Source organism: Strigops habroptila, chromosome 3, assembly GCF_004027225.2.
Source record: "Strigops habroptila isolate Jane chromosome 3, bStrHab1.2.pri, whole genome shotgun sequence".
In the NCBI taxonomy this organism is placed as follows: domain Eukaryota; kingdom Metazoa; phylum Chordata; class Aves; order Psittaciformes; family Psittacidae; genus Strigops; species Strigops habroptila.
The window spans coordinates 61311216-61331314 of NC_044279.2; the positions used below are offsets into that span (position 1 = coordinate 61311216).

The 20099-nt window shown below is 38.4% G+C and overlaps 1 protein-coding gene across 2 annotated transcripts in view; it reads right to left on the minus strand.

The window, feature by feature from the left end:
- Positions 1–20099, minus strand: part of PDE3A (phosphodiesterase 3A) — a 254048-nt gene that overhangs the window by 28851 nt on the left and 205098 nt on the right. For both annotated transcript variants that reach the window (XM_032919803.1, XM_030479205.1), the window contains 7 exons: positions 19132–19392; positions 16150–16304; positions 13391–13506; positions 9414–9633; positions 5660–5745; positions 5030–5199; positions 3607–3744 (listed from right to left, as the gene is read on the minus strand). In XM_032919803.1, coding sequence (XP_032775694.1) covers positions 3607–3744; positions 5030–5199; positions 5660–5745; positions 9414–9633; positions 13391–13506; positions 16150–16304; positions 19132–19392 — 1146 coding nt within the window. The remainder of the gene's footprint in view (positions 1–3606; positions 3745–5029; positions 5200–5659; positions 5746–9413; positions 9634–13390; positions 13507–16149; positions 16305–19131; positions 19393–20099) is intronic.

The following is a 20099-nucleotide window of genomic DNA, read 5'->3' on the forward strand; positions in this document are numbered from 1 at the left end:
GACATTTTTGTAATGTTTTCTTTCTTTCTCTCTTTCTTAGCAAATGGGAAGGAGTAAGGGATAAGGGCAGGTCAGAAAGAGGGAAAAAGGGCACTGATGTCTTCCAGAAAGTCAACTAACTAAATTCTTTCATGAAAACAAAAAAAAAAAAAACAAAAAACAAAACAAAACAAACCAAAAAACAAAACAAAACAAACCAACCAACCAAACAAAAAACAAAAAAACCAACACCCCCCCCCAAAAAAAAAACCCCCAAAAAAACCAAACTGTGCAGTTTTGTTTATTCATTGCTCTGCATTAACTGTTTTTAAATGCTCCTGTCTTTTAAAATCCTTCCTTCCCAAACCACGTACTGCTTCATAGAGCTCCCTGGGAGTTAGAATCCCATGGGCTGAGTACGGCACCCTTGCAGACACAGTGTGGTCCCTGCTGACAGGGAGAAGCCCAGGGAATCAGCAAGGGCTGTCATGAGCTTGGCAGTAGGTGCTCCACACTTGCCTCTTTCCTCCAGCCTCCATATTCAGCTTTTCTCTGCAATGATTGCTAACGCTCAAATGAGTCATTTATAACTCAGATACTTTTGGTGGTGATGCCTGAAGAAGGACAAGCATTTCTCCTGAATGATTCCTAATGGAAACTGTTTTGGAAATGGGGATCATTATTCACATGTAGCTCCTCTCCTGGGTGTTACAGGCACACAGAAATGGCTTTCGTTGGAGGACATGCGCAAAGTTTAGGTTAGCGATTCCCTACTCGTTGTTCACAGGCAACCCTTTCGCACTTCTTTTCTGTTCTCTTGTATTTGCTTTCTTCAAACATATGCTTCTTCTAAGTTGCAATCTCTGACTCTGACAAGCACAACTCCTCATGAAGGCTGCTGTGATGATCCCGGGAACATCCCATTCTCCAAGGATTTATTTCCTTTGCTCCTTCATTTAATGGCTGCAGTTTCTCTCTGCACAAGCCGTGCATGATTATGAGATGACCAAACACTCTTCTTGGCACTACCAGGGACAACTCACAACACACACAGGAATGATGCCATCCTGCCTCAACGGCAGGATGTACCAAGAGCACAGGAGCACCACCAGCATTTCTTGTTTCTATGAGTCCAGTAATAAATGCTAGACAGACACTCTGACTTCAGCCTATTCTTTTTCATTTTATTTGCTTTCCAAGGCAAATGAGTTTCTCTTCCACAGGTTTTAGTTTTATAGGAGCTTTAAGGAGAGTGTTAAGTGCAATTGACGACATTATCTAACTTTATGACCTGCTGCGAAGCATCAACTCAGTTGAAAGCTCTGCTGTTCCTTTCTGAAATGAGACTGGTATGTAAATTGCTCTCTAATCCCCATCATGCATATTTGTTAGTGCCACATTTAGAGTGCTTGCCACTGTGCTTTGCACAGATGCTTCTATGGCCGCTGACTGGTTTGGGATCTTTTTATATGTCTAAATCAATTTAACATTCCAGAAAGAAGAAACAGACATCTCAAGCAGCTTTAAGGAAGCTAAGCCAGCATTTGCTTTCTAAACCGAATGCTTCCCTAGAGGCACGTGCCAGCTCTGCTTTGTTCCATCTCATAAATTTAAGCTAGCAAGGCAAACATACTTAATTCAGCTTGTTAATTTACTTATTTTTAATGGATGAGTCCATTTAATGGCAAAATACGGAGAATAAATCATTAGAGCATTTGTTTTCCTTTTTTTATAATATCCCAGGATTTAAAAATTATACAAGAAAAAGACAATACCTTCGGCTGGGGGAAAAAAAAAAAAGAAGACTTATTATTTTAGTTCTCTTATTTCTGAAAATAATTCTGTTCAGAGCATCTGAGTAGGTGGGGAAAGAACTAAAGGATCTATCTTTGTTTCATGAACAAAGCTGAACTTGCCACATTCTGCTCTTAGGGAGTGGGAGTTATTACAAGCAGCTGTTACAGAAAATGTTGAATTTTGATCACAAATACTATTTATTAAAACTTCCCTATTTTATCTCACAGGCTTCATTTTGTAGCACTGCAAAATGGGTAAACATGCTCAGAAGCTGTGCAAAAAGCAGATGTTGGGAATCAGAGTGTGGAGCTTTAGTGAAAATTGAGGGAGGCACAGGGGAATTGTCCTGAGAGGTACAGAACTCTATGCAACTTGGCAAAGCGCTTAAAATGTATAGAGGTATCCATGTAAAACCAGAACAAGTTTTTGCTCAGCCAAACTGTTGGATATGCCATTAAATAAAGAGTTCTCTTCTTCCTTATGTTTAATTTTTCATTCTATGCTGTTAGAAAACAATATGACAAATATGCACTAGAAAAGCATTTTAATCACTATCTAATGCTCACTATCGAATGCAAGTGTCTCAATAATTATCACTGAATTTATATCAATACCCACATTCAGCCATAGTTTGCATATTTCTCTAAAATCAACCTAGAGAGCTGGCAGGCTGGTTAGGCACAGATGTTACTTGCCAAGCTACAGAACAATAAGAGGCAGACCACAGGATAAATTTGAATTCATGCTTTGGTTTTCCTGGTTGACCACTGGATAGTTGAATCTAGCTGAATAATAGATAACCATCAAGGGACCAAGATTTGACATAGCATTCTCTGGAACTTGTTGCGCTGAGATCTGTGTGACAAACGTGTGTTTGTGTGGGGTGTTAATTGTCCCACATTATACCCATTAACATAATCTCTTATTTCCAGTACTAATCGCTACATAATGCCTTGGAAAGTGATACTAGATCAGTCAGATTCTGTTGTTGCTTTGTTTTTGTTTTTGTTTTTTCCCCCTTCCATCCCTGAATAACAATAATTACTTGCCTTTCCTGTTTGATAAATCTCAATATTTCTCTAAGAAAAAGAGGCTGATTTGTAAGTGTGCCAGGAAAAGGGGCATAACAGAGTAGAAAGTTCAGCCAAGAAAGTGGTTATGAAAGTGACGTGCTGGGCAGACATGGGCTTGGTTAGCACCTGCATTCAACTTACAGAAGGGAATGAATAAACAGTTGAAAGAAAGACTAGAAAGCTCTCACAACCTGATTAACAGTAAATTAGTCTTCCCTATGCAATAATGACATGAATTTACTATTAAAGTGTTGACTCTTTAAAGGTGAGGAAATATAGCAAGGACTATTTTCATCCCCACTTCTTAAAAACCTTTCTTTCTTGCACAGCCTGACTGAAATCTCCAGTATAAAAAAGGTACCAAACTTCTGTATTTCCTCCATAAACTGAATGTATTTACAGTTTAGCCCTCCCATGCTGAAACCCATGAGAAATTCTTTCACAAAAAATTCAACAGAGGGTGGCAGCACCTCCTGCAGATAAAAGAGAATATTCGGAAAGGTTTATGTAAACTCATTGGCAGAGAGAACCAGGAAAAATACATGGTTTTTTTTCCATCATATTTTTAAATTTAAAAATATACAAATTTAAAACTAAGGAGTGTAATGAGACGGAGTTCATATTGTCAGCTTTGAATTAGGTGGCAGGGATCACAATTTATGGGATGACCAGCTTGTAAGGAGAATGGGTTTAACACTACTTTGTCTAAATCTGTCAATAATCTAGCCAGTCTCTGCAGATAAGATATCCTTCTCACCTGACTGAGAATCCGACCACATTTCTTTCCGATTTTTTCCACCAAATCAAAGATTGGGAAGTTCCAACTATTTAGCTGCTCCATCAGGGGATCCAAGTTGTTCATTACCAGAGGCTCTGGAGCAAGCACAGGCTTGTCCTATTCCAGAAATCAGAATAAAGAGGAATTTTAGTTCTGTGAAGCATTTCATGCAAAAACTTACGCTCTTAAAAACTAAGGTCACATTAGCATCTTCTCTAAGTTGATGGTACTTTGCTCAGCTCAGTGGAGATGTCCCCATTTCTACCAGCCCTGCAGCTAGTCACTCTTTATAATTTGTTTCACTTGAATGAATAGGAATTTCTGCGTATGAAACATCAGTCTCTGAACTTATCCATGAGACACATTCATTCGTTCATTCATGGGAATCAGTCATTCATTTCCATTTCTGTTTTCTTCATTGGAAAATATGCTGCAGTACAGAGGGAAAAGCGCTCAGTTTCTATGTCTGCATTCGTTACAATCTAACATGGCTAATGGAGCTCAGTCCAAGTGAAAACTTGTACTTCTTAAATAGGTAGGTTTTTCTACCTACCTGTTTTTCAAGGTCTGCAAATAAAAGGTGGGTTGTGCCCTTCCTTTCAGATTTCTCCTCTATACTTCATTGAATTTCATTATTAGTAAGAAACTGTAGATGAGCAAATGCCAAAATATCTCAAGAAAAATGCCTTCTCGCAGCATGTCCTACTCCAATTCAACAGATTACAATAAATTTTTTCAAAAGCTCAAGCCAACTCAAAGTTATTAATTCAGTTGTGAAACAGGCTGTTGAAAATTTAACTAAACAAAGCTTTCCCTCTCCATCTCAATCAAGATTACAGCTAAATATATAGTAGTTGTGAGAAGATCAGCCCTTGTTCACCATACTGCAATGTTACTATGTTCACGACATCCACCACCAATAATATCATGCAACACCCTCAGAACAAGTGTTAATTTATTTTAAAATAAGGATCATTGTATATAGTAACTAAAATTGCAAGGCCACTGAGAAGGCTGAACAGGAAGACTATATATCATGCTGGTAGTCTGAGAAGATAATTTCTCTCTTCTCCTTCCAATCCATTCCCTTTAAAGGTCAGGCTAACACAGAAACTTCAGAAACATTTCAGAAATGCCTTACGACATATTTATTCATTGAAATAGACGGTTAGTGTTTCACAAATGGCCAGTGCTTAGCAGCTGTCACACATTTCAATGGTTCCTTTCCATTCTTGAAAGTCAATCCTCCTACTGCAAGGTAGAAGCCTGCTGCAATTGTTCCTTAAAACCATGTCACAATCTTTAGACAACTGTAAGTTTTTTTGGGGGGCGGTTTGGGTTTTTTGTTTGTTTTTATTTCTCCCCTCTCCTTCGTCTATTGTGTGAGTGGAACTTAAGCTACCTCAGGTGGTATCAAGGGATGCAGAATGATGGTCTCAGGTGTGTACGTCCTACAGACAGATCCCTTCCGCGTCTGCTCCTTGGAGCAATCTGTCTCATCGTCATTTTGTACGATATCACTGCTATCACTGTTGTTGGTCTCATAGTCAGAAGTGGCTTGCGCAGGATCATCTACAAAACAAATCACAAGGCTTGTTATGTGAACAGCAAGGACTGCATCAAAGTCATTCTGTGACCTTCTGAATAATGGCAACAGGATCTCTGACTCATAATACATATGTGCTGCTTGGCTGGGTCCAAAGACAGACAATCTGTCCAAAGGCGTTAAAGCATATACCCTGCAGAGTGTAAAAAAATGGGATCAGGGATTGAAGAGTGAGAAAAATTTTAAGGACCGTTATTTCAACTGACTAGGTTCGATGAGAGAAACCATATTCCCTTTATATTTTAACTCTATTCTTCATTAGCATTTTGCATGTTGTACATACAAAAAGGAAAGAAGCCTGGGAGACAATTTGCATGGTCTCAGCTATATATGATCTCCTTTTACGACAGACAGGCATATCTGCCCTTTCAGTGAATGACTGCTGAATTTTAAGGGATGAGAAGTTTTTGATGGACAAAAAATTACCTGTTCTGTTCAGGGTGTGTGTGGTACCATCATTTCTATCTAGTGTCCGATCACTGGCTTCTATTTGGTTATAGGGTCTGCCACAGCTGAAATAAATCAAGAAACATGCACAATATAAAGAACCATGCACGTTAGACAGTCTTATGTAAAGTGATGTCCTGCTGACAAGTGCAAGATTATGTCATACGGTATAAGCTATGGTACAGGGTGCATTCTCCAGACAAAATTACAAGATTGAGCTGTAGTTTATTGGAAGCTAGGAATGTAAAAACTGAAAATATAAAGACTTTGGATCAACTGGCCACTACCATTAAATCTATGTTACCAAGGGTAAACCTATACCATGTGATTTTTTTTTTAAATGCATTTTTTATTCTCTAAGTTCATCAGTTAAAAAAAAATAATTCCCTGGTTTTGTACTACAGCTGTCCTATAAACATGAATTAAAATGATGAAAATTTGCCAGAGTGCCATGAAATCTTATATAATTCAATTTGAACACAGTCATCATGCAGCTTTACTCTCCTTTTCTTGCTTAAAACTTGAATATGTTCCTCTTAAGAAGGAAGAAGGTATTTTGCCATTACTTCAGTGACAACATACCAAGTACATCATACTAAAGCGGTTTTTGGACAGAACATAAGGTGAGTGATCTGACATTTAGACATTTAGCAATGAAACTAGAAAACAGGGTTTGCTTCATCACGGTATCGTGGCCTTTCCAAATGACTGGCTCTTCCCTTCCATTAAAATGCTTTATTCCTTGTGTGTGATTCCCTTTAAGCCCTAAACATGAACTCAATACTAGCTGGAACATTTAAAATTACAAGGTCCCAATATGATTGAGTCTAGAACCTGAAGGATGTGTATCATGACATCTCATGAAAACATGAGAGAACTTAATAAATCTGAAGCCTCACTCAGCAGCATTATATGAAATCTGCCCATGAAAAATTGACACCTTAACATTGCTTTCTCTGGTTTGGCTTTCCAGGTGGCTTTTGACTGGGTCATCCAAAACATATTCTGGAGCTTGGTATGCTCTGCAATGAATTCCTGAAAGAATTTCAAATAAAAATACGAATCTGTATACAGTGATACCTGTAGTGCAAAGCCAAGCAGATAATCTTGTATCACTCAGTTTTATGAACAAGATGAAAAAAAAATATTTGTTTATCTCTCCCACGTTCCTTGTGGTTTCTAAAAGGTCAAAGCCAACAAGCCAAAAAGTAAAAGACAACCTTTGGTTGTAATGCTACAAGGCTTTTGCGCAATTATGAGTGTACCTCTTTATTTCCAGAACATATGCAAACTCACACCAATTTAATATGCATGGTCCACATAAAACACCATATTAAAAAAAATAAATTACTGAGCTACCTAGTAAAGCACTTGAAATCTGCTCTATGTCAGAAGTAAACGTGCCCATGCAACTTTAACTCAATCCCCTTCATGCACAGGCATTATAATATACTTCTTAAGCACAGGACTGTTTAACATTTTTTCCACAGGATTCCTGCATCATCCACTAAACAGAATTAAAAATTATTACTGATAAGTTATTTCAACAGCATTGCCTGGTATATGTCCTTTAATACAGTTTTCAAACTCTGCTGTCCTACCACATTTCACTTCTCAAGTGAAAAACAAGTACAGTAAACCTGCTGTCTGGATGCCATTGCCTGGGTGGATCTGATTTAAAGCACTGAACCCACCAACTGTTCATCTCCTCCTTTGTTGTTGTTGTTGAGGGAGGGATTGGTTTGGTGGTGGCAGAGGTTTGCTGACTTGATATTATTTCCTAGCAAGGCAGTTTTTTTGGCAGTAAATGCATATTGCATACCATGAAGACTAACAATCTACAATGTGAAAGATCAAACATCAGAAGATTTCCAGTTTCTGTTAATTTAACTCTCTTGGCTTGTTTTAGCCATTTAATTTCTGTGAGTGGGTTTATTTGGGGGAGGGGAGGGGGTGTTGTTGTTGGATTTTTCCTTTTTTTTTTAAATTCTGCTTACATTACTAAGGAGTGCATTATTTATGTGCTGGAGGTTCAGCTTTCATCTGTGGATATGACATCTGTATTTGATTTTTCAACGGACATTAAAGGAACGTGACTATTAGTAATAGTGGATGTCAATTCTTTTAGTAGTCATTACACTATAATATTTTAAATAATGTGTTTGTTTCAAATAATCAAGAACAAAGTCTAAGCAGTGTGACTACTTGTAATGCCTACACAGCTTAAGCATTTAAAAAAAGTAAATTAAGAACCTAAATATGCCATGCAACCTACACAGATCACACAAGAGCAGCCACGTAAAAGCTAAAGAGCATTTTACCAATGATTACACTGAAATCAAAGTCTCACATACAAGTAAATATATTTCATTACTATCTACAACAACTTTACATTGCTTTTTTTTTTGACATTTTTTCTACAACTGTTAATTGTTCTCTTTAATAGAATGCTTCCAGAGATAATTGTTACTAGTTGAAGTAATAACATTTTGTTGAAGTAGTAATAAAGGCACAGTTTAATAAGATAGTAGCACGTTTATGGTATTTTTCTTATGTGTAATATAGTTTTCATTTTGAATGAATCACTGCAAGTCCCCAGTTCTGCAATGTCTTTGGAAAACTTTTAAAGGCACTTAGTTTCTATTTATTCAAAAGTGCTTAGTTTCTATTTAGTCACCTAAATACGTCTTAAAAGCCTGTCAGGACTGAATTCTAGCGGGAAGGACTCCCTCGAACAAACTCGCAGTCTCAATTTTGACTTTCTGACACTCACTATATAGCCCAGCATACTGAGACACATGCAGTCATGTGGCAAAAGCCAGAAGCGAAAAACTGTTTCTGAAGATCGACAAACTTGGTAACATTTAACCCAGCCTCAGATGATGTCCTGTCCACTGGCTAGCCAATAATCACAAACCACTCACTACTGCGAGTAAAAGTAACATCTAATGAGTAAGGTAACCCTCAAACTACACTGGAACAGGCTTCTGAATACCAGTGTATCCCACTATTCTGAACTGGACACATATTGCAGTAATCTAATTTAGCAACTGAATCCCTTTTGAGAGGATAAGCAGAACAACTTTCTTTCCTAAATGCTGATTTTGCAGAGCAGGTCTGTGTAATCTAATAGTGGGCTACTCTAAAGTATGAAATTATAACCGTAGAAAGAACTCTGATGCAGCTGATTTCTAAAAATAAATAAATAAATAAATCCCAATGCTACATAATCTGACTCTGCCTAGAGAGGACAGGATCCACTCCTTCTGAGAGAGCACTCAAAATTCAGTAGTCTTTAGGCACTGTTGGTGCACCTTTATCAGAAGGCTGCAGGCCAGCAGCTTTTAAACCCTACCAGTCAGATTTTTCTATCAAACATCAGGTGCCTGCTGTGAAAGATTTTGCCTGTGACCTGAAAGTGACTGTTCATGTTAAGGGCATGCTGTGAGAAATCCAGCTTTGGGATCTGTAAGCTACTGATGAAGAATTTATGAATCCGACTGTGCATCTGACATGAGTAAAAGCTATGAAGGTAGCTAACCATCTTGCACTTTAAAAGCACCTTGTAGCATCAAAATACATGATTACTCATTTACTAAGAACTGCTTAAATATAGTGAAATATCAATACACGATTCTGGAGCAAATCAACAAAAACTTGTATGTGGGCCAAAGGAACTTGTTCGTGAGAGCAACGTGAAATGATTCCAATGCATGTTAAATTACTATCTTACCTGCTGCAGACGACAGAGGGACTGATAATAGGGTCTGACAGGCTAGGGGCACTCTGAGTAGAAGTTAAGACTTTGTGTGGCTTTAAGCCTCGCTTGGTGTCAATATCAGTGTAGTCTGGAAATGACACAGAAGATGTTTTTCCAGTAGGACTTGTGGCAGGCGTCCCCTGAATTGGTGAATGGCATGGGGAAGATAGAGGCGAAATATTTGGCGGGATACCTGGCAAGAGAAAAGAAGAGTCTTGTCAATTAGCAGAAGTGGCAGATGGTTGTATGAGTTCACTGTGCAGAAATACTCCTCTTGAGATGCATGGGTACCAGCATAGCTTCCAAATGGAAAAATAAGAGAAAACCCTCCTCCACTCCCAGCCAAGCCCACTGCTGTCACAGAGAGATGATGCTCCATTAATATCAGCCTCTTCTACCTGCTGAAGGTTTGGCTCAAAATATGAAGCATATTCTCCCTGTTGAGCAGGATGCACTAACTGGCAAGCATGAAATGAAAGGCATGTATTAGTGGCATGACTATTGGTATCAACATGCTCTAGTGACAGAAACTGCCAAATAGGCAGTTTCCAGACCCATCTGCAGTTTCTCTGTGCTTCAATGTCTCCATCTGAAAAGGAGAGACAAGAAAGGCTTACGCATGTTCCCAGCAAATTTGAATTTCTACATGTTTGAAGACTAGCAATAAAACAAAAAAGCAAATATTAGTAGTCACACATTATATGAATATAAAATATTGCACTTCTGGTGCCATTTCTGCATTCCTCACAGATATCAGCTTTGATCTTGTGCAGCTTGAGTTTATTTTTCATGATCTGTTGCTTGCTATGGGATACTTGTGACCATTACCTGTACCACACAGTATTGTACTCCCAAGATAGTGTATCAGAAACTGCCAATATCCACGTGTGAATACGAGCAAGATGTAGTTCTCTCTGTCCCTTATTCTACCTAAGCATCACTGTCAAGATGAAATGCATCAGCTACTCCAGTGTTTGAGATGAAGTGCTGCCTTCTTTTTGAATGTGTTCACATTTTCTAATCTCAGACAAAAAGGTCCCGTTCACAATCCAGCGCAAATAAGAAAACATAATCTATTTTAAAAGGAAATGCATGTAAATTAACTTACCTCGTGTTCAAAAGTTTGTAGGAACTCAGCCCCAGTTCATTTAGCATGTTCATCTTCAAAGCCAAATGATATAAAGAACTTATGTACTTTAACTGGTTTTATGTTTGAATTGTGCCCACTATCTAAATGCATTCCAGGCACAAAAATTACCTTAAAATAAGGCAATATGTTGATATAAGTTTGTGAAATACTAACCTTGCAGGATATACATGTACAGTTCCAGTGCTTTTTCCTGGTAACAACTTACTGTGATATGAAGTTAAGATATGATTTACTGTTGACAAATCAAGAATTAAAAATGATCTCTGGCAGTTAATACACTGTAATTTTGAGATCTCCGAAGTTTGGTTAGGGTATTTCTTCAGCAAATGTGGTATGTATTACTGTCTTAATTCATTGACTGCAACTAGGATACTACGCTAGTCTTGAGACCAGAAACCTACAGCCTACAGAGCAATTAAAAAGTTATCAGATGGTCATGACATATGGAAATTGCTTTAAAATACACAAAGCCTCTGTTTCGCATTTACTAATCCTTTGAGATATCTGCTTTCTATCCAACAAAAATACGTCTTTAAAAACATCTCGCAGTCTGTTAGTTGCACAGGGGATTGAGTTGGATTATTTTCTATCTTTAAGCTATATATTACCAGGTAATCTTCACGACTGTTAGAGGATACAATATATATGGTCATCTTCCAACAATTTAAAGCAAGTCCTGGGAATTTAAACAGCAATTTTCATAATAATGTTTCTAATCACAGCTGGCTTTCTGCTGCTAGTCTGGGCTCACATCTCTGGAAATATTTTTGGTTGTATTGTTGTTTTTTTTGTCTGGGTTTTTTTTGTTTGTGACTTTTTTTTTTTTTTTTCTTTTTAAGAGTAATTTGCCAAGGTAGGTAATCTAAAATAAATAAATTTACTGGAGAAATGCAAACCTATTTTCGATAACCCAACATTTAACCATTTATTGGCAGAAGTGAGAGAAAATGTGTCTTGCTACAGCAAGGAATATTGAACAATCAGGAGAAGATTAACAATACAGGGAGAATTTTTTTAAGTACATCCATCTGCTTAGGTCCTACAGAACTTTTACACATGTGCAGCATTGAAGAAATAAAAGAGTAACTTCAGTGTGATGTGAAATTACATATGAAAACACTCGCGTTTATCTCAGAATTTTATCAAAGCATAGCTAGCAGTATTTCAAAATGCTTTCATGCATGAAGACACATTTTATAAGTTAACAGATTATAGATTTAGCTATATCAGCTTCTACCAAGAATTATTATATATTGCCAATTGTGCTAATATACAAAAGTCTAATTTGTATTAAGTTTAGAAGCAATTGTTGTTGCAAATTGAAGCAATTCTTTAGTTGGAACACAAAAAAAAATCATAATTAAAAATGCATGATAATAAACAGTCTAAAACAGCAAAGTATCAATCTTCTGCATAAAATGCTGATCCAGAATTTTTACTCCTGTCAATTGGTGCCCTTAGGAATTGCTTGTGATGGAACAGAGCTCTCCATCACACAGGAGTTCATGTATTCAGGCAAGAGAGACAACTACTAACACTTTCTGGAAGCGGAACAGACTTAAAGTAAAATTTACTGACACGGGTTGTAAGTCTTGTTTTCCAATTACAAAATATTATAACTCCCCCCCTTCAAATTAATGGGTTAATCTCCAAAAATCACAAGTCTTAAGTTGGATTTGTTTTCTTGGAAAACAAATTCCTGGATACTCAGTACTTTATTTCCATTATTTTCCTGGTTCAATTTTATTCATTTGTCTATGTGCCTATTACCTTTTAAGATAACATTTTGCTACCTAATCTTCACTGCAGTATAACAAAGCAGCTTCTGTACAAGACTAAATAAACTCTTCAGTTTGAAAAGGAGATGCGATGTGACAGTGCTAGATATGCAGAATAATTGTGCAGTCATATCTTCAAACCCATCTCTAAATTAGGATTCTCTGACTTTTCCAATGTCAGGCCTCAGGCATCTATCAATTTCCATCTGATGTCTGGGTGGCCAGTATCTCTGAGTAACATTATCCCAACACTATTCCATGGGTTGATTTAAAAAAGGAAGGCCTTGTGATCATTTTGAACTGCAAGTTAAAGAATGGGTAAACATTACTTTATCCCGCATTTGTACAAGGAAGAGAACCACATTACTGTGGATTAAGGCTGCTTCATGGCTGTCATATTGCACATTTCATAATCAGTTAAGAAGTTGCCTTCTCAATTTCTTTCCCTCAGTTAAAACTGGAGTAATTTTTTAAAGGCTCAAAAACCTGGGTAACAAGCCCCATATTTCTCACCTCTAAAAATCAGTAAGAACTACCTGGACTTTCTCAATAATGAAAATACATCAGAGATAGATCACTAAGTTATAATGGTTTTGTCCTGGATATGTTTGTGTAAGATGGGTCAGTTGCTGCCTACAGCTCCAAATGGTATTATGTAGGTTGTGCTTCAGGGAATCTCAGTCAGGCAAAATAAACAGACAGTTAATCTAACAAATGTTATAGAAAACACTCTGTTCTCAGCCCTGTTGTAGTAAAGGGAATTACATGGACATAAATCACAACACTTGCTGCATCATATCATGACTAACCTCTATAAATCATAAAAGTCAAAACATTTACAATAGGATTACTCTGAGCTATATTATTTTAAGCCACTGAGGTTGGTTTTTTTTTTTTTTTAATAAAGGAAATATGTGTATTTTAGAAAAGTCACAGATTGGACAGAGATCAAAAGCAGGGCATGTGCTAGTTACGGAGAAGGAGCTGCAGTAAGCCTGACAGAGCCATGGATGCCCACTCACCTTGCCGGCTCTGCCTTTTGGCATTCAGGTGATTCGTAGAAGACATGGTGTAGGAGGTGGAGAAAGACCTGCTCTTCGTGATTGTCATCAGAATTGAGCTGTTCCAGGAATCAGTACTGCAAAACCAGAGCACAAACAAGCATTGTTCGACACTTCAAAAACCTCAATGACAGATCTCAAGAAGCTAGGAGCCACTGCAAGAAGTACGTGAAGCTGAGATAGCACAAAATCTGACAAGGAAAACAGCATCTATCTGCTGGCTGAACTGCTTTTTGTGAGGTGCTCAGTATTGTATTCAGCAAAAATATTTACAATGCAGACGCTCCAATATTTACAAATGCAGAAGCTGGACTTCCTTCAGTGCTGAGGCCTATTCATTTTATTTATACAAAGATGTCTTTGTCATATTGTTCTGACAGTACAAAGAGGCTTAAAAGTTGACTTGAAACAAGTTAAACTTATATCTTCTTTTAACGCCTCCTTACAAGAGCCAGAAGTGTCAGAAGTTCTCAGAGTAGCTGAAAAATCAGCCTCCTTGACTCCTCTGTTGCAACCACCAAGGCAGATACCCAGTAACCCTTCGGGCACTGAAGAAGCTCCTCAGGAGGGTGGAAGAGGCTCAGAAGAGCCCTGAATTGCTGCTGCTAGCGGTGTGCCTCTTCTCTGGGTGAAGCACTTCACAGTCTAGCCAACTGAAACACATGCTGCATCTCAAGAAAAAACCTTGTTGACAGTCCCTGAAGACACTGGTCACTGACCCAAGAGGAAAATAGGGTGCACATGTCTGTGTTTGTGGGGAAAAAATGCTGGTCCCCTACAACAGGATGGGTATGTGCTTTCAGCCTTCAGGCTGTAACTGTGTACCAGAAGAGGCCAAATACTTCTGCAAAGCAAGAGAATTGTATTTATCTTTGTTTTCCTGAATGACACTCATCCTTATGTCAGCTGTTTGCAGGGATGTAGGACTGGCTTTTATAGTGCGGCTTACAACTTCCCTGGACAGGTACGCTCTCTGTGAGCAGCCTCTCAGGCTCCACATTTCTCCTCACAGCCTCACATACAAATGATGTGATAACATGCATGGCAGAAGACAGCCTTTTAAACCAGCCTAGTCCTGGCTGAACTTGAAAAAGAAGTGTTCTGAAACAAAAAGCATGTAACATTGTCTTAACTCTACAAACACCTTTTCGTTTTGGAAGAGCAAGTACTACCTACAAAAATATTTGCTGGTTGTCTTCATTAGCCCAATCTGTGGTGAAGACAAAGAAAGAACCTAGCTGTTTTTTAAATTTTTTTGTTTTGTGGTTTTCTTTTTTAATTGACGGGAGGAACATAACACACTGTCCCACTGTAAAGAAAACCAAACCAAACCTCTGAAACCAAACCTCTGAATCTCTGACTTCTTAAGGGAGAATCACTGCATATAGAAGTGACCAAGGAAAGGAATGAGGAAATTTCATCATCCTTCCCAAACCATTTGAAACTATGGGAGGACCATGTCTTACCAGCTTAGTGAGGTAGGGTTGGAAGAATACAGCACTGCTAATATTAAGAACAGGGGATTTTTGCATATATACAACTACAGAGCTCTAGAAGCAATGTCCCAGACTGAGGAACAACATACGAATTTTGTAACTGCAGAATCTGCCACAGGGTAATTCCAGTGTAATTTCCCCTCTCCTACCCTTCAAGCCATGAAATATTTCTTTCTCTGTGACCTGTGCCATGCTTGAATTTGGTACAGGGGAAGTGGCAGATAATCAAGATTTTTATTTTTCCTTCAGTTCAAAATTCTCTTCCTTGAAAGCAAATCAGTATTGCTCTGCCACAATTTTTAAAGCTAGACTTATAGGACTGATTTTTCCCCTTTCTGGAATACACATTGTTTCTCCTACTGTAAAAGAAGAACTGCAAACAGTAGGCTGGGATGCTTGACAGAGCTATAATTATACAATTGGCGATAATAAACGTAGGAAGAATTGACAGCCTACTTAGTTGGCTCATCATGCAGAGTTATATAACATTCATAGAAAAAGACCAACAATAATATTTAATTGCTGTCTTTCTCCCTTGGATTCCCATCTTAGGATACTTACATACTACGTAAAGAGTCTGGGATCAACAGTACAAATCAAATGCACCCTCGGAATCACAGGCCAGTGACCGAAGAAGATTTCCATTTGGTTACAGCTTCTTTATATTTACTTTCACTGAGATATAAGGGACTCCTCACAAAGGGAACTTAGGATAATCATGCATTTTTTTTGCACCAGACATTTAGTGTACTCTGCAGGCTGCCTTGAGCACCTAGGTGCCCTACACGAGAGCCTCTGCTATAGGAAAGGTTTACATATCCAGAAGAAAGCTCTTTGGGACTGCAGTCACACAAGATACCCAACAGCAAACACTGGTGCTGTTGAGCCTTCTCAGGTCCTATCTTTTTCTCCACTACTGGCACCAAATTTTGAATTGCAGAAAAACATGTGAGTCTTCTGATATGACAGCTCTGAATTCTCTTCCTGAATTTGGTGCTTTTGCACTTTGCTAGCATAAACAGATTTTTTCTTATTTTTATTTTGGTTCCTAATAATAGTAATAGTTTTGGCATAATCTGACTAAAACTGGGAATGTTACTTCACTGGCAACACAGTTTAGAGAAGCATGAACAAGTAGTTCAAATGCATTTTGGAGTCAGCATTTTTGAATGAGGGACATCATCACACAGAACAAAAGAGATTCACCCAAGGAGAGACACAAACCTAGATGAAGATGGTTCATGAGGTTTGATGCTGGCACTGCGATCCCTTCTCACTGGAGCTGGCTCCAGTGTAGGTAATCCTGTGGCTGATGTTGTTGTGGTCCAGGTTGAGGACACACGTCTCAGCAGTCCTGGAGGCAAACTTCTCCGTAAGCGCTAGAGAGAAATCAGTTGCTTAGGGTTTATATAAGTGTACAAAAACTTTAAATATCAGAAGAAAAACATTTCCATTTGATTAATTCTGCCTGGCAACACCCACTGAAGTACCTTAAATCTGGGTTCTCCCATGTATTATGGCGCCTACCTTCTATTCAAATCAACACAGCTAGTGTTTTAAATGCTTAGAGGGTCTGGATCATCCTCCCTATTTTAAGGTTAAAAAAAGTTATGTATCCACAATCCTGTAGCCACCGATGTTAAACACGTGGAGCTCTCACTGGAGTCAGCCAATGATAGTTGTGCTCTTTAAACATTTTGGTCTTACATGATGTGGCCAAAGGCACTTAAACAAGTCACCAGGGCCACAAACGTAACTGAGGGATTGAAGCATCCACCATAAAAGGAAAGGCTGAGAGAGCCGGGATGGCTTAGCCTGAAAAAGAGAAGGCATAGGGGAGATCTTACCAATGTATATAAATACCTGAAGGTAGGGTGTAAAAAACATGGAGCCAGGCTCAGTGGTGTCCAGTGACAGGACAAGAGGCAATGGGGCACAATTTAAATGCAAGAAATTCCATTTAAATATAAGAAAGTATTTTTTACTTCAAGAATGATTCAACACTGAAAGAAGTTGCCCAGAGAGGTTGCAGAGGCTAAACCAATGGAGATACTCAAAAGCCAACTAGACATCCTCCTGAGAAACCAGCTCTAGGTTGAGCCTAGAGAAACCTGCTCCAGGCTCAACTTGCTTGAGCTGAGGGACTGGACTAGATGATCTCAGATGTACTTTCAACCTCAACTACTCTGTGATTCAAACTGACATGAATGGAATCAGAGATTCAAGGTAAGACAGGCTGTAAGAAAAATAAGGGAGGGGAGCTCCAACTCTTTTTCCTGTCATATCTACTCAATGCAAAGATCACTGATTGAAAGAAAACTTTCTTGCTCTGGGATATGTCATCTCCTGAAAAGCTTAGAGAATGCATCACTGTTTACAGCAGATTCTTCTTGACTACCCTGCATTTTTCTTTCACTTGACTCTTCCTTTTCTCCACTAAGAGGACTCACATTGTTTTTCCAAATTTTTGAAGACAGAGGTAATAAAAGGTGATGAACCTTTATGGATCCAGATTTGCTGTTACAGATGCTAAAATTTTGTAAGATATTTCTCCTGTACTTTTCCTGAAGTGTTTATATAGGTAAGAGCTAAAATAGGTATGTCCCTGTGATGAAGCATTTTGACTTTGCCAGAGGGCTAAGAGATATGAAATGGAAGAGACTGTTAGTTCTAAAGCTCAAACTTACAGAAAAATATGTTAACATACTATCTCCTTACCCAAAATGCTCAGTGTCAGATGGTTAAGGTAAAGACCCAAATCTGTATTTAGACACTTAAATAAAGGACTGCAACTATTAGTCTTATGAACCGTAATACATTTAGGTCAGTGAATTCTTCAGTCAAATTAGTTCTCTGTAGCATTAACTCATTTCTTCATCCTTCACTTCGTTTTGCCTCACTAGCTATTACGCAACAGCAAACTGATATCTGTTCACTGTGTTTGCTCATGTGATGGCAGTGTTCTTCCACTTAACTTTTCCCCTCAGAGCCTAGAGTACAGCAATTATAGACGTGTACACTAAAATAAACTGTGAAATGCTCTTAAAAACATGTGAACATCCTTTTCATACATATAGCTGCTACATAAGCAAGTAGCATAATTATTATCATCACACTGAAATATATTAAACGAAGAATCACAAGTGTTGCAATTCAGATGCCGGGAAACACTAGAATGAATGCTGGCTGTGCAATTTGGACTGTTAAAAGCTTGCGCCTGTGCAATGTACTCTGCCTGTATTTAATTTTACAAGGGAGATTGCAGTACAAAATTCCAAAAGTATTTTGGTTTAGTTTCAAAAGTGAAATGTAAGCCTTGCAGAACAGCTAATTAGCAACAAACCTACAATTCAAACTACTTCAAAGCTGACGTGTTCCTTCTAGTTGTTCATTTACTAAATGTGGGTGGTTAACACTGGTTATTTCCTGTTGGATTCATAAGCATTTGTAAAGCCATCTGTCAAGGCAGTAATGTATATATCTTTTTGGTTCAGCCCTCTTTTTCTTCTCAAGACTACTTACAATGAGATTAAAATATTTGTCACACTAAGTATTCTGTTTGTTTGGTATACAACATTCTAAACTTGATCCAAAGTACCTGGAGGTCATCAATAGAGACTTTCTCATTGACCTCTACAGGTTCCACACCTCTAGCTAAGGGAAGGAAGAAAAGGCTGAAATTCATAGAGAATTTCAAATTCCAATCTTCAAAGTAGGCAAAAAGGTCCCCCATACTACTATTTAATTCCCCACTGCTCATTGACTAGGACAGTCACCCCACATGCAGTGGCTCAAATCCTTCAAGTGGGAGGGGAATTTCTGTGGGAGAAGTAACAGAGCAGACTTGTGAGTCTGGATGCTGAAAGGCTTTTGCTTGCTCTGCTTCCTATCACTTCTTCTCTCTCAAGCTCCAACTAATACCTGTGAGGAAATACGCATACCACCTATGTGAGCTATCCTGTGTCAAATATCATCTTCTGAAGATGCCTAAACCAAAGTCAAGCCGGCCATGAGTTGAAGGATATACAGGAATTGTCTTACTATGAAACCTAAAGTCTCCTTAGGTGTCCCTTTTATATTAAGAGTCTGATTAGTGCATAAGATGTTAATCTGAAGCAAACAAGCCAAAAGTACAGTGACATAGTCCAGTGCTGTCCCTTTAGGGAGAGTCAAGTTACAAGACGATAGACAGGGTTCAGTACCCACCTTGGGAATAGCTAGTTTCTCTCCTTTCTCCGGACATTCCTCTGAGTCAGAGCAGGTGTAGTTCTCACTGAAGGACACCAAAGGGTTCACCCTTGGCTTGTGGATGGCCTGGAAGGTTAACTGCGTATTAAGCAGGTTGCTCACTGTTCTCAGAGAAGTACACACGTTGGGGGGCAGTGAAGGATCTGCCAGAAGGTCTGTAATGAGTCCATGTGCTTCTCCCATGACAGCAATATCCACTGTAATACTGGTGCCAGAAGACTAAAGAAGACAAAAATAATACATGTAAGACAATAGAAGCGAACCACCTGCTGAGCAGTATCGAAAGCTGTGGTGAACTCTCTCCACAACTTTTGCTAAAGCATTTACCCACAAAGTGGAAAAATAATAACATGAAATAATTCTTTAAATAAGGAGAATCATGCTGAATAGATCGATCATCAGGCGTAACTCTCATAGTCCGCAAAGAGTATGGAATTTCATCATACCTGATTTCACAGCTTTTGCCATCTGCAGCTGACTTAACCCATCTGAATGAATTGTTCAGGCTCCCTACAGAGACATAGTCAATGGCCAGGGGCTATTTGCACAAATAATTTTGGAGACATAGCTTAGGACGGGAGGAGTCTCTCTTGAGACTCGTTCTACTAACTAGAGGCATTTAACTAATGTTCAGTGCTTATGCGTAGGTGAATGAAATGAATCTCAAGCATATACTGAGATTTTTTAAATATCTGCAAGCTGTTAAAATATAGCATTCTGGTATGATGGCAACAAAATTCTTCTCCAAGTAATTGCAAATTGGGCAGCTACATCAAAATTGAAATGGAGTAAAAAGTAGATTTTCCAACCCTTATTTTATTCAGGCAAAAGTGATGAGAATAGTTACTCTATAGACTTGCACAGTCAACTCAAATGGTCCCTACTTTCTCTTTTTTTTTTTTTTTTTTTTTTCTGGGTTTGAAATA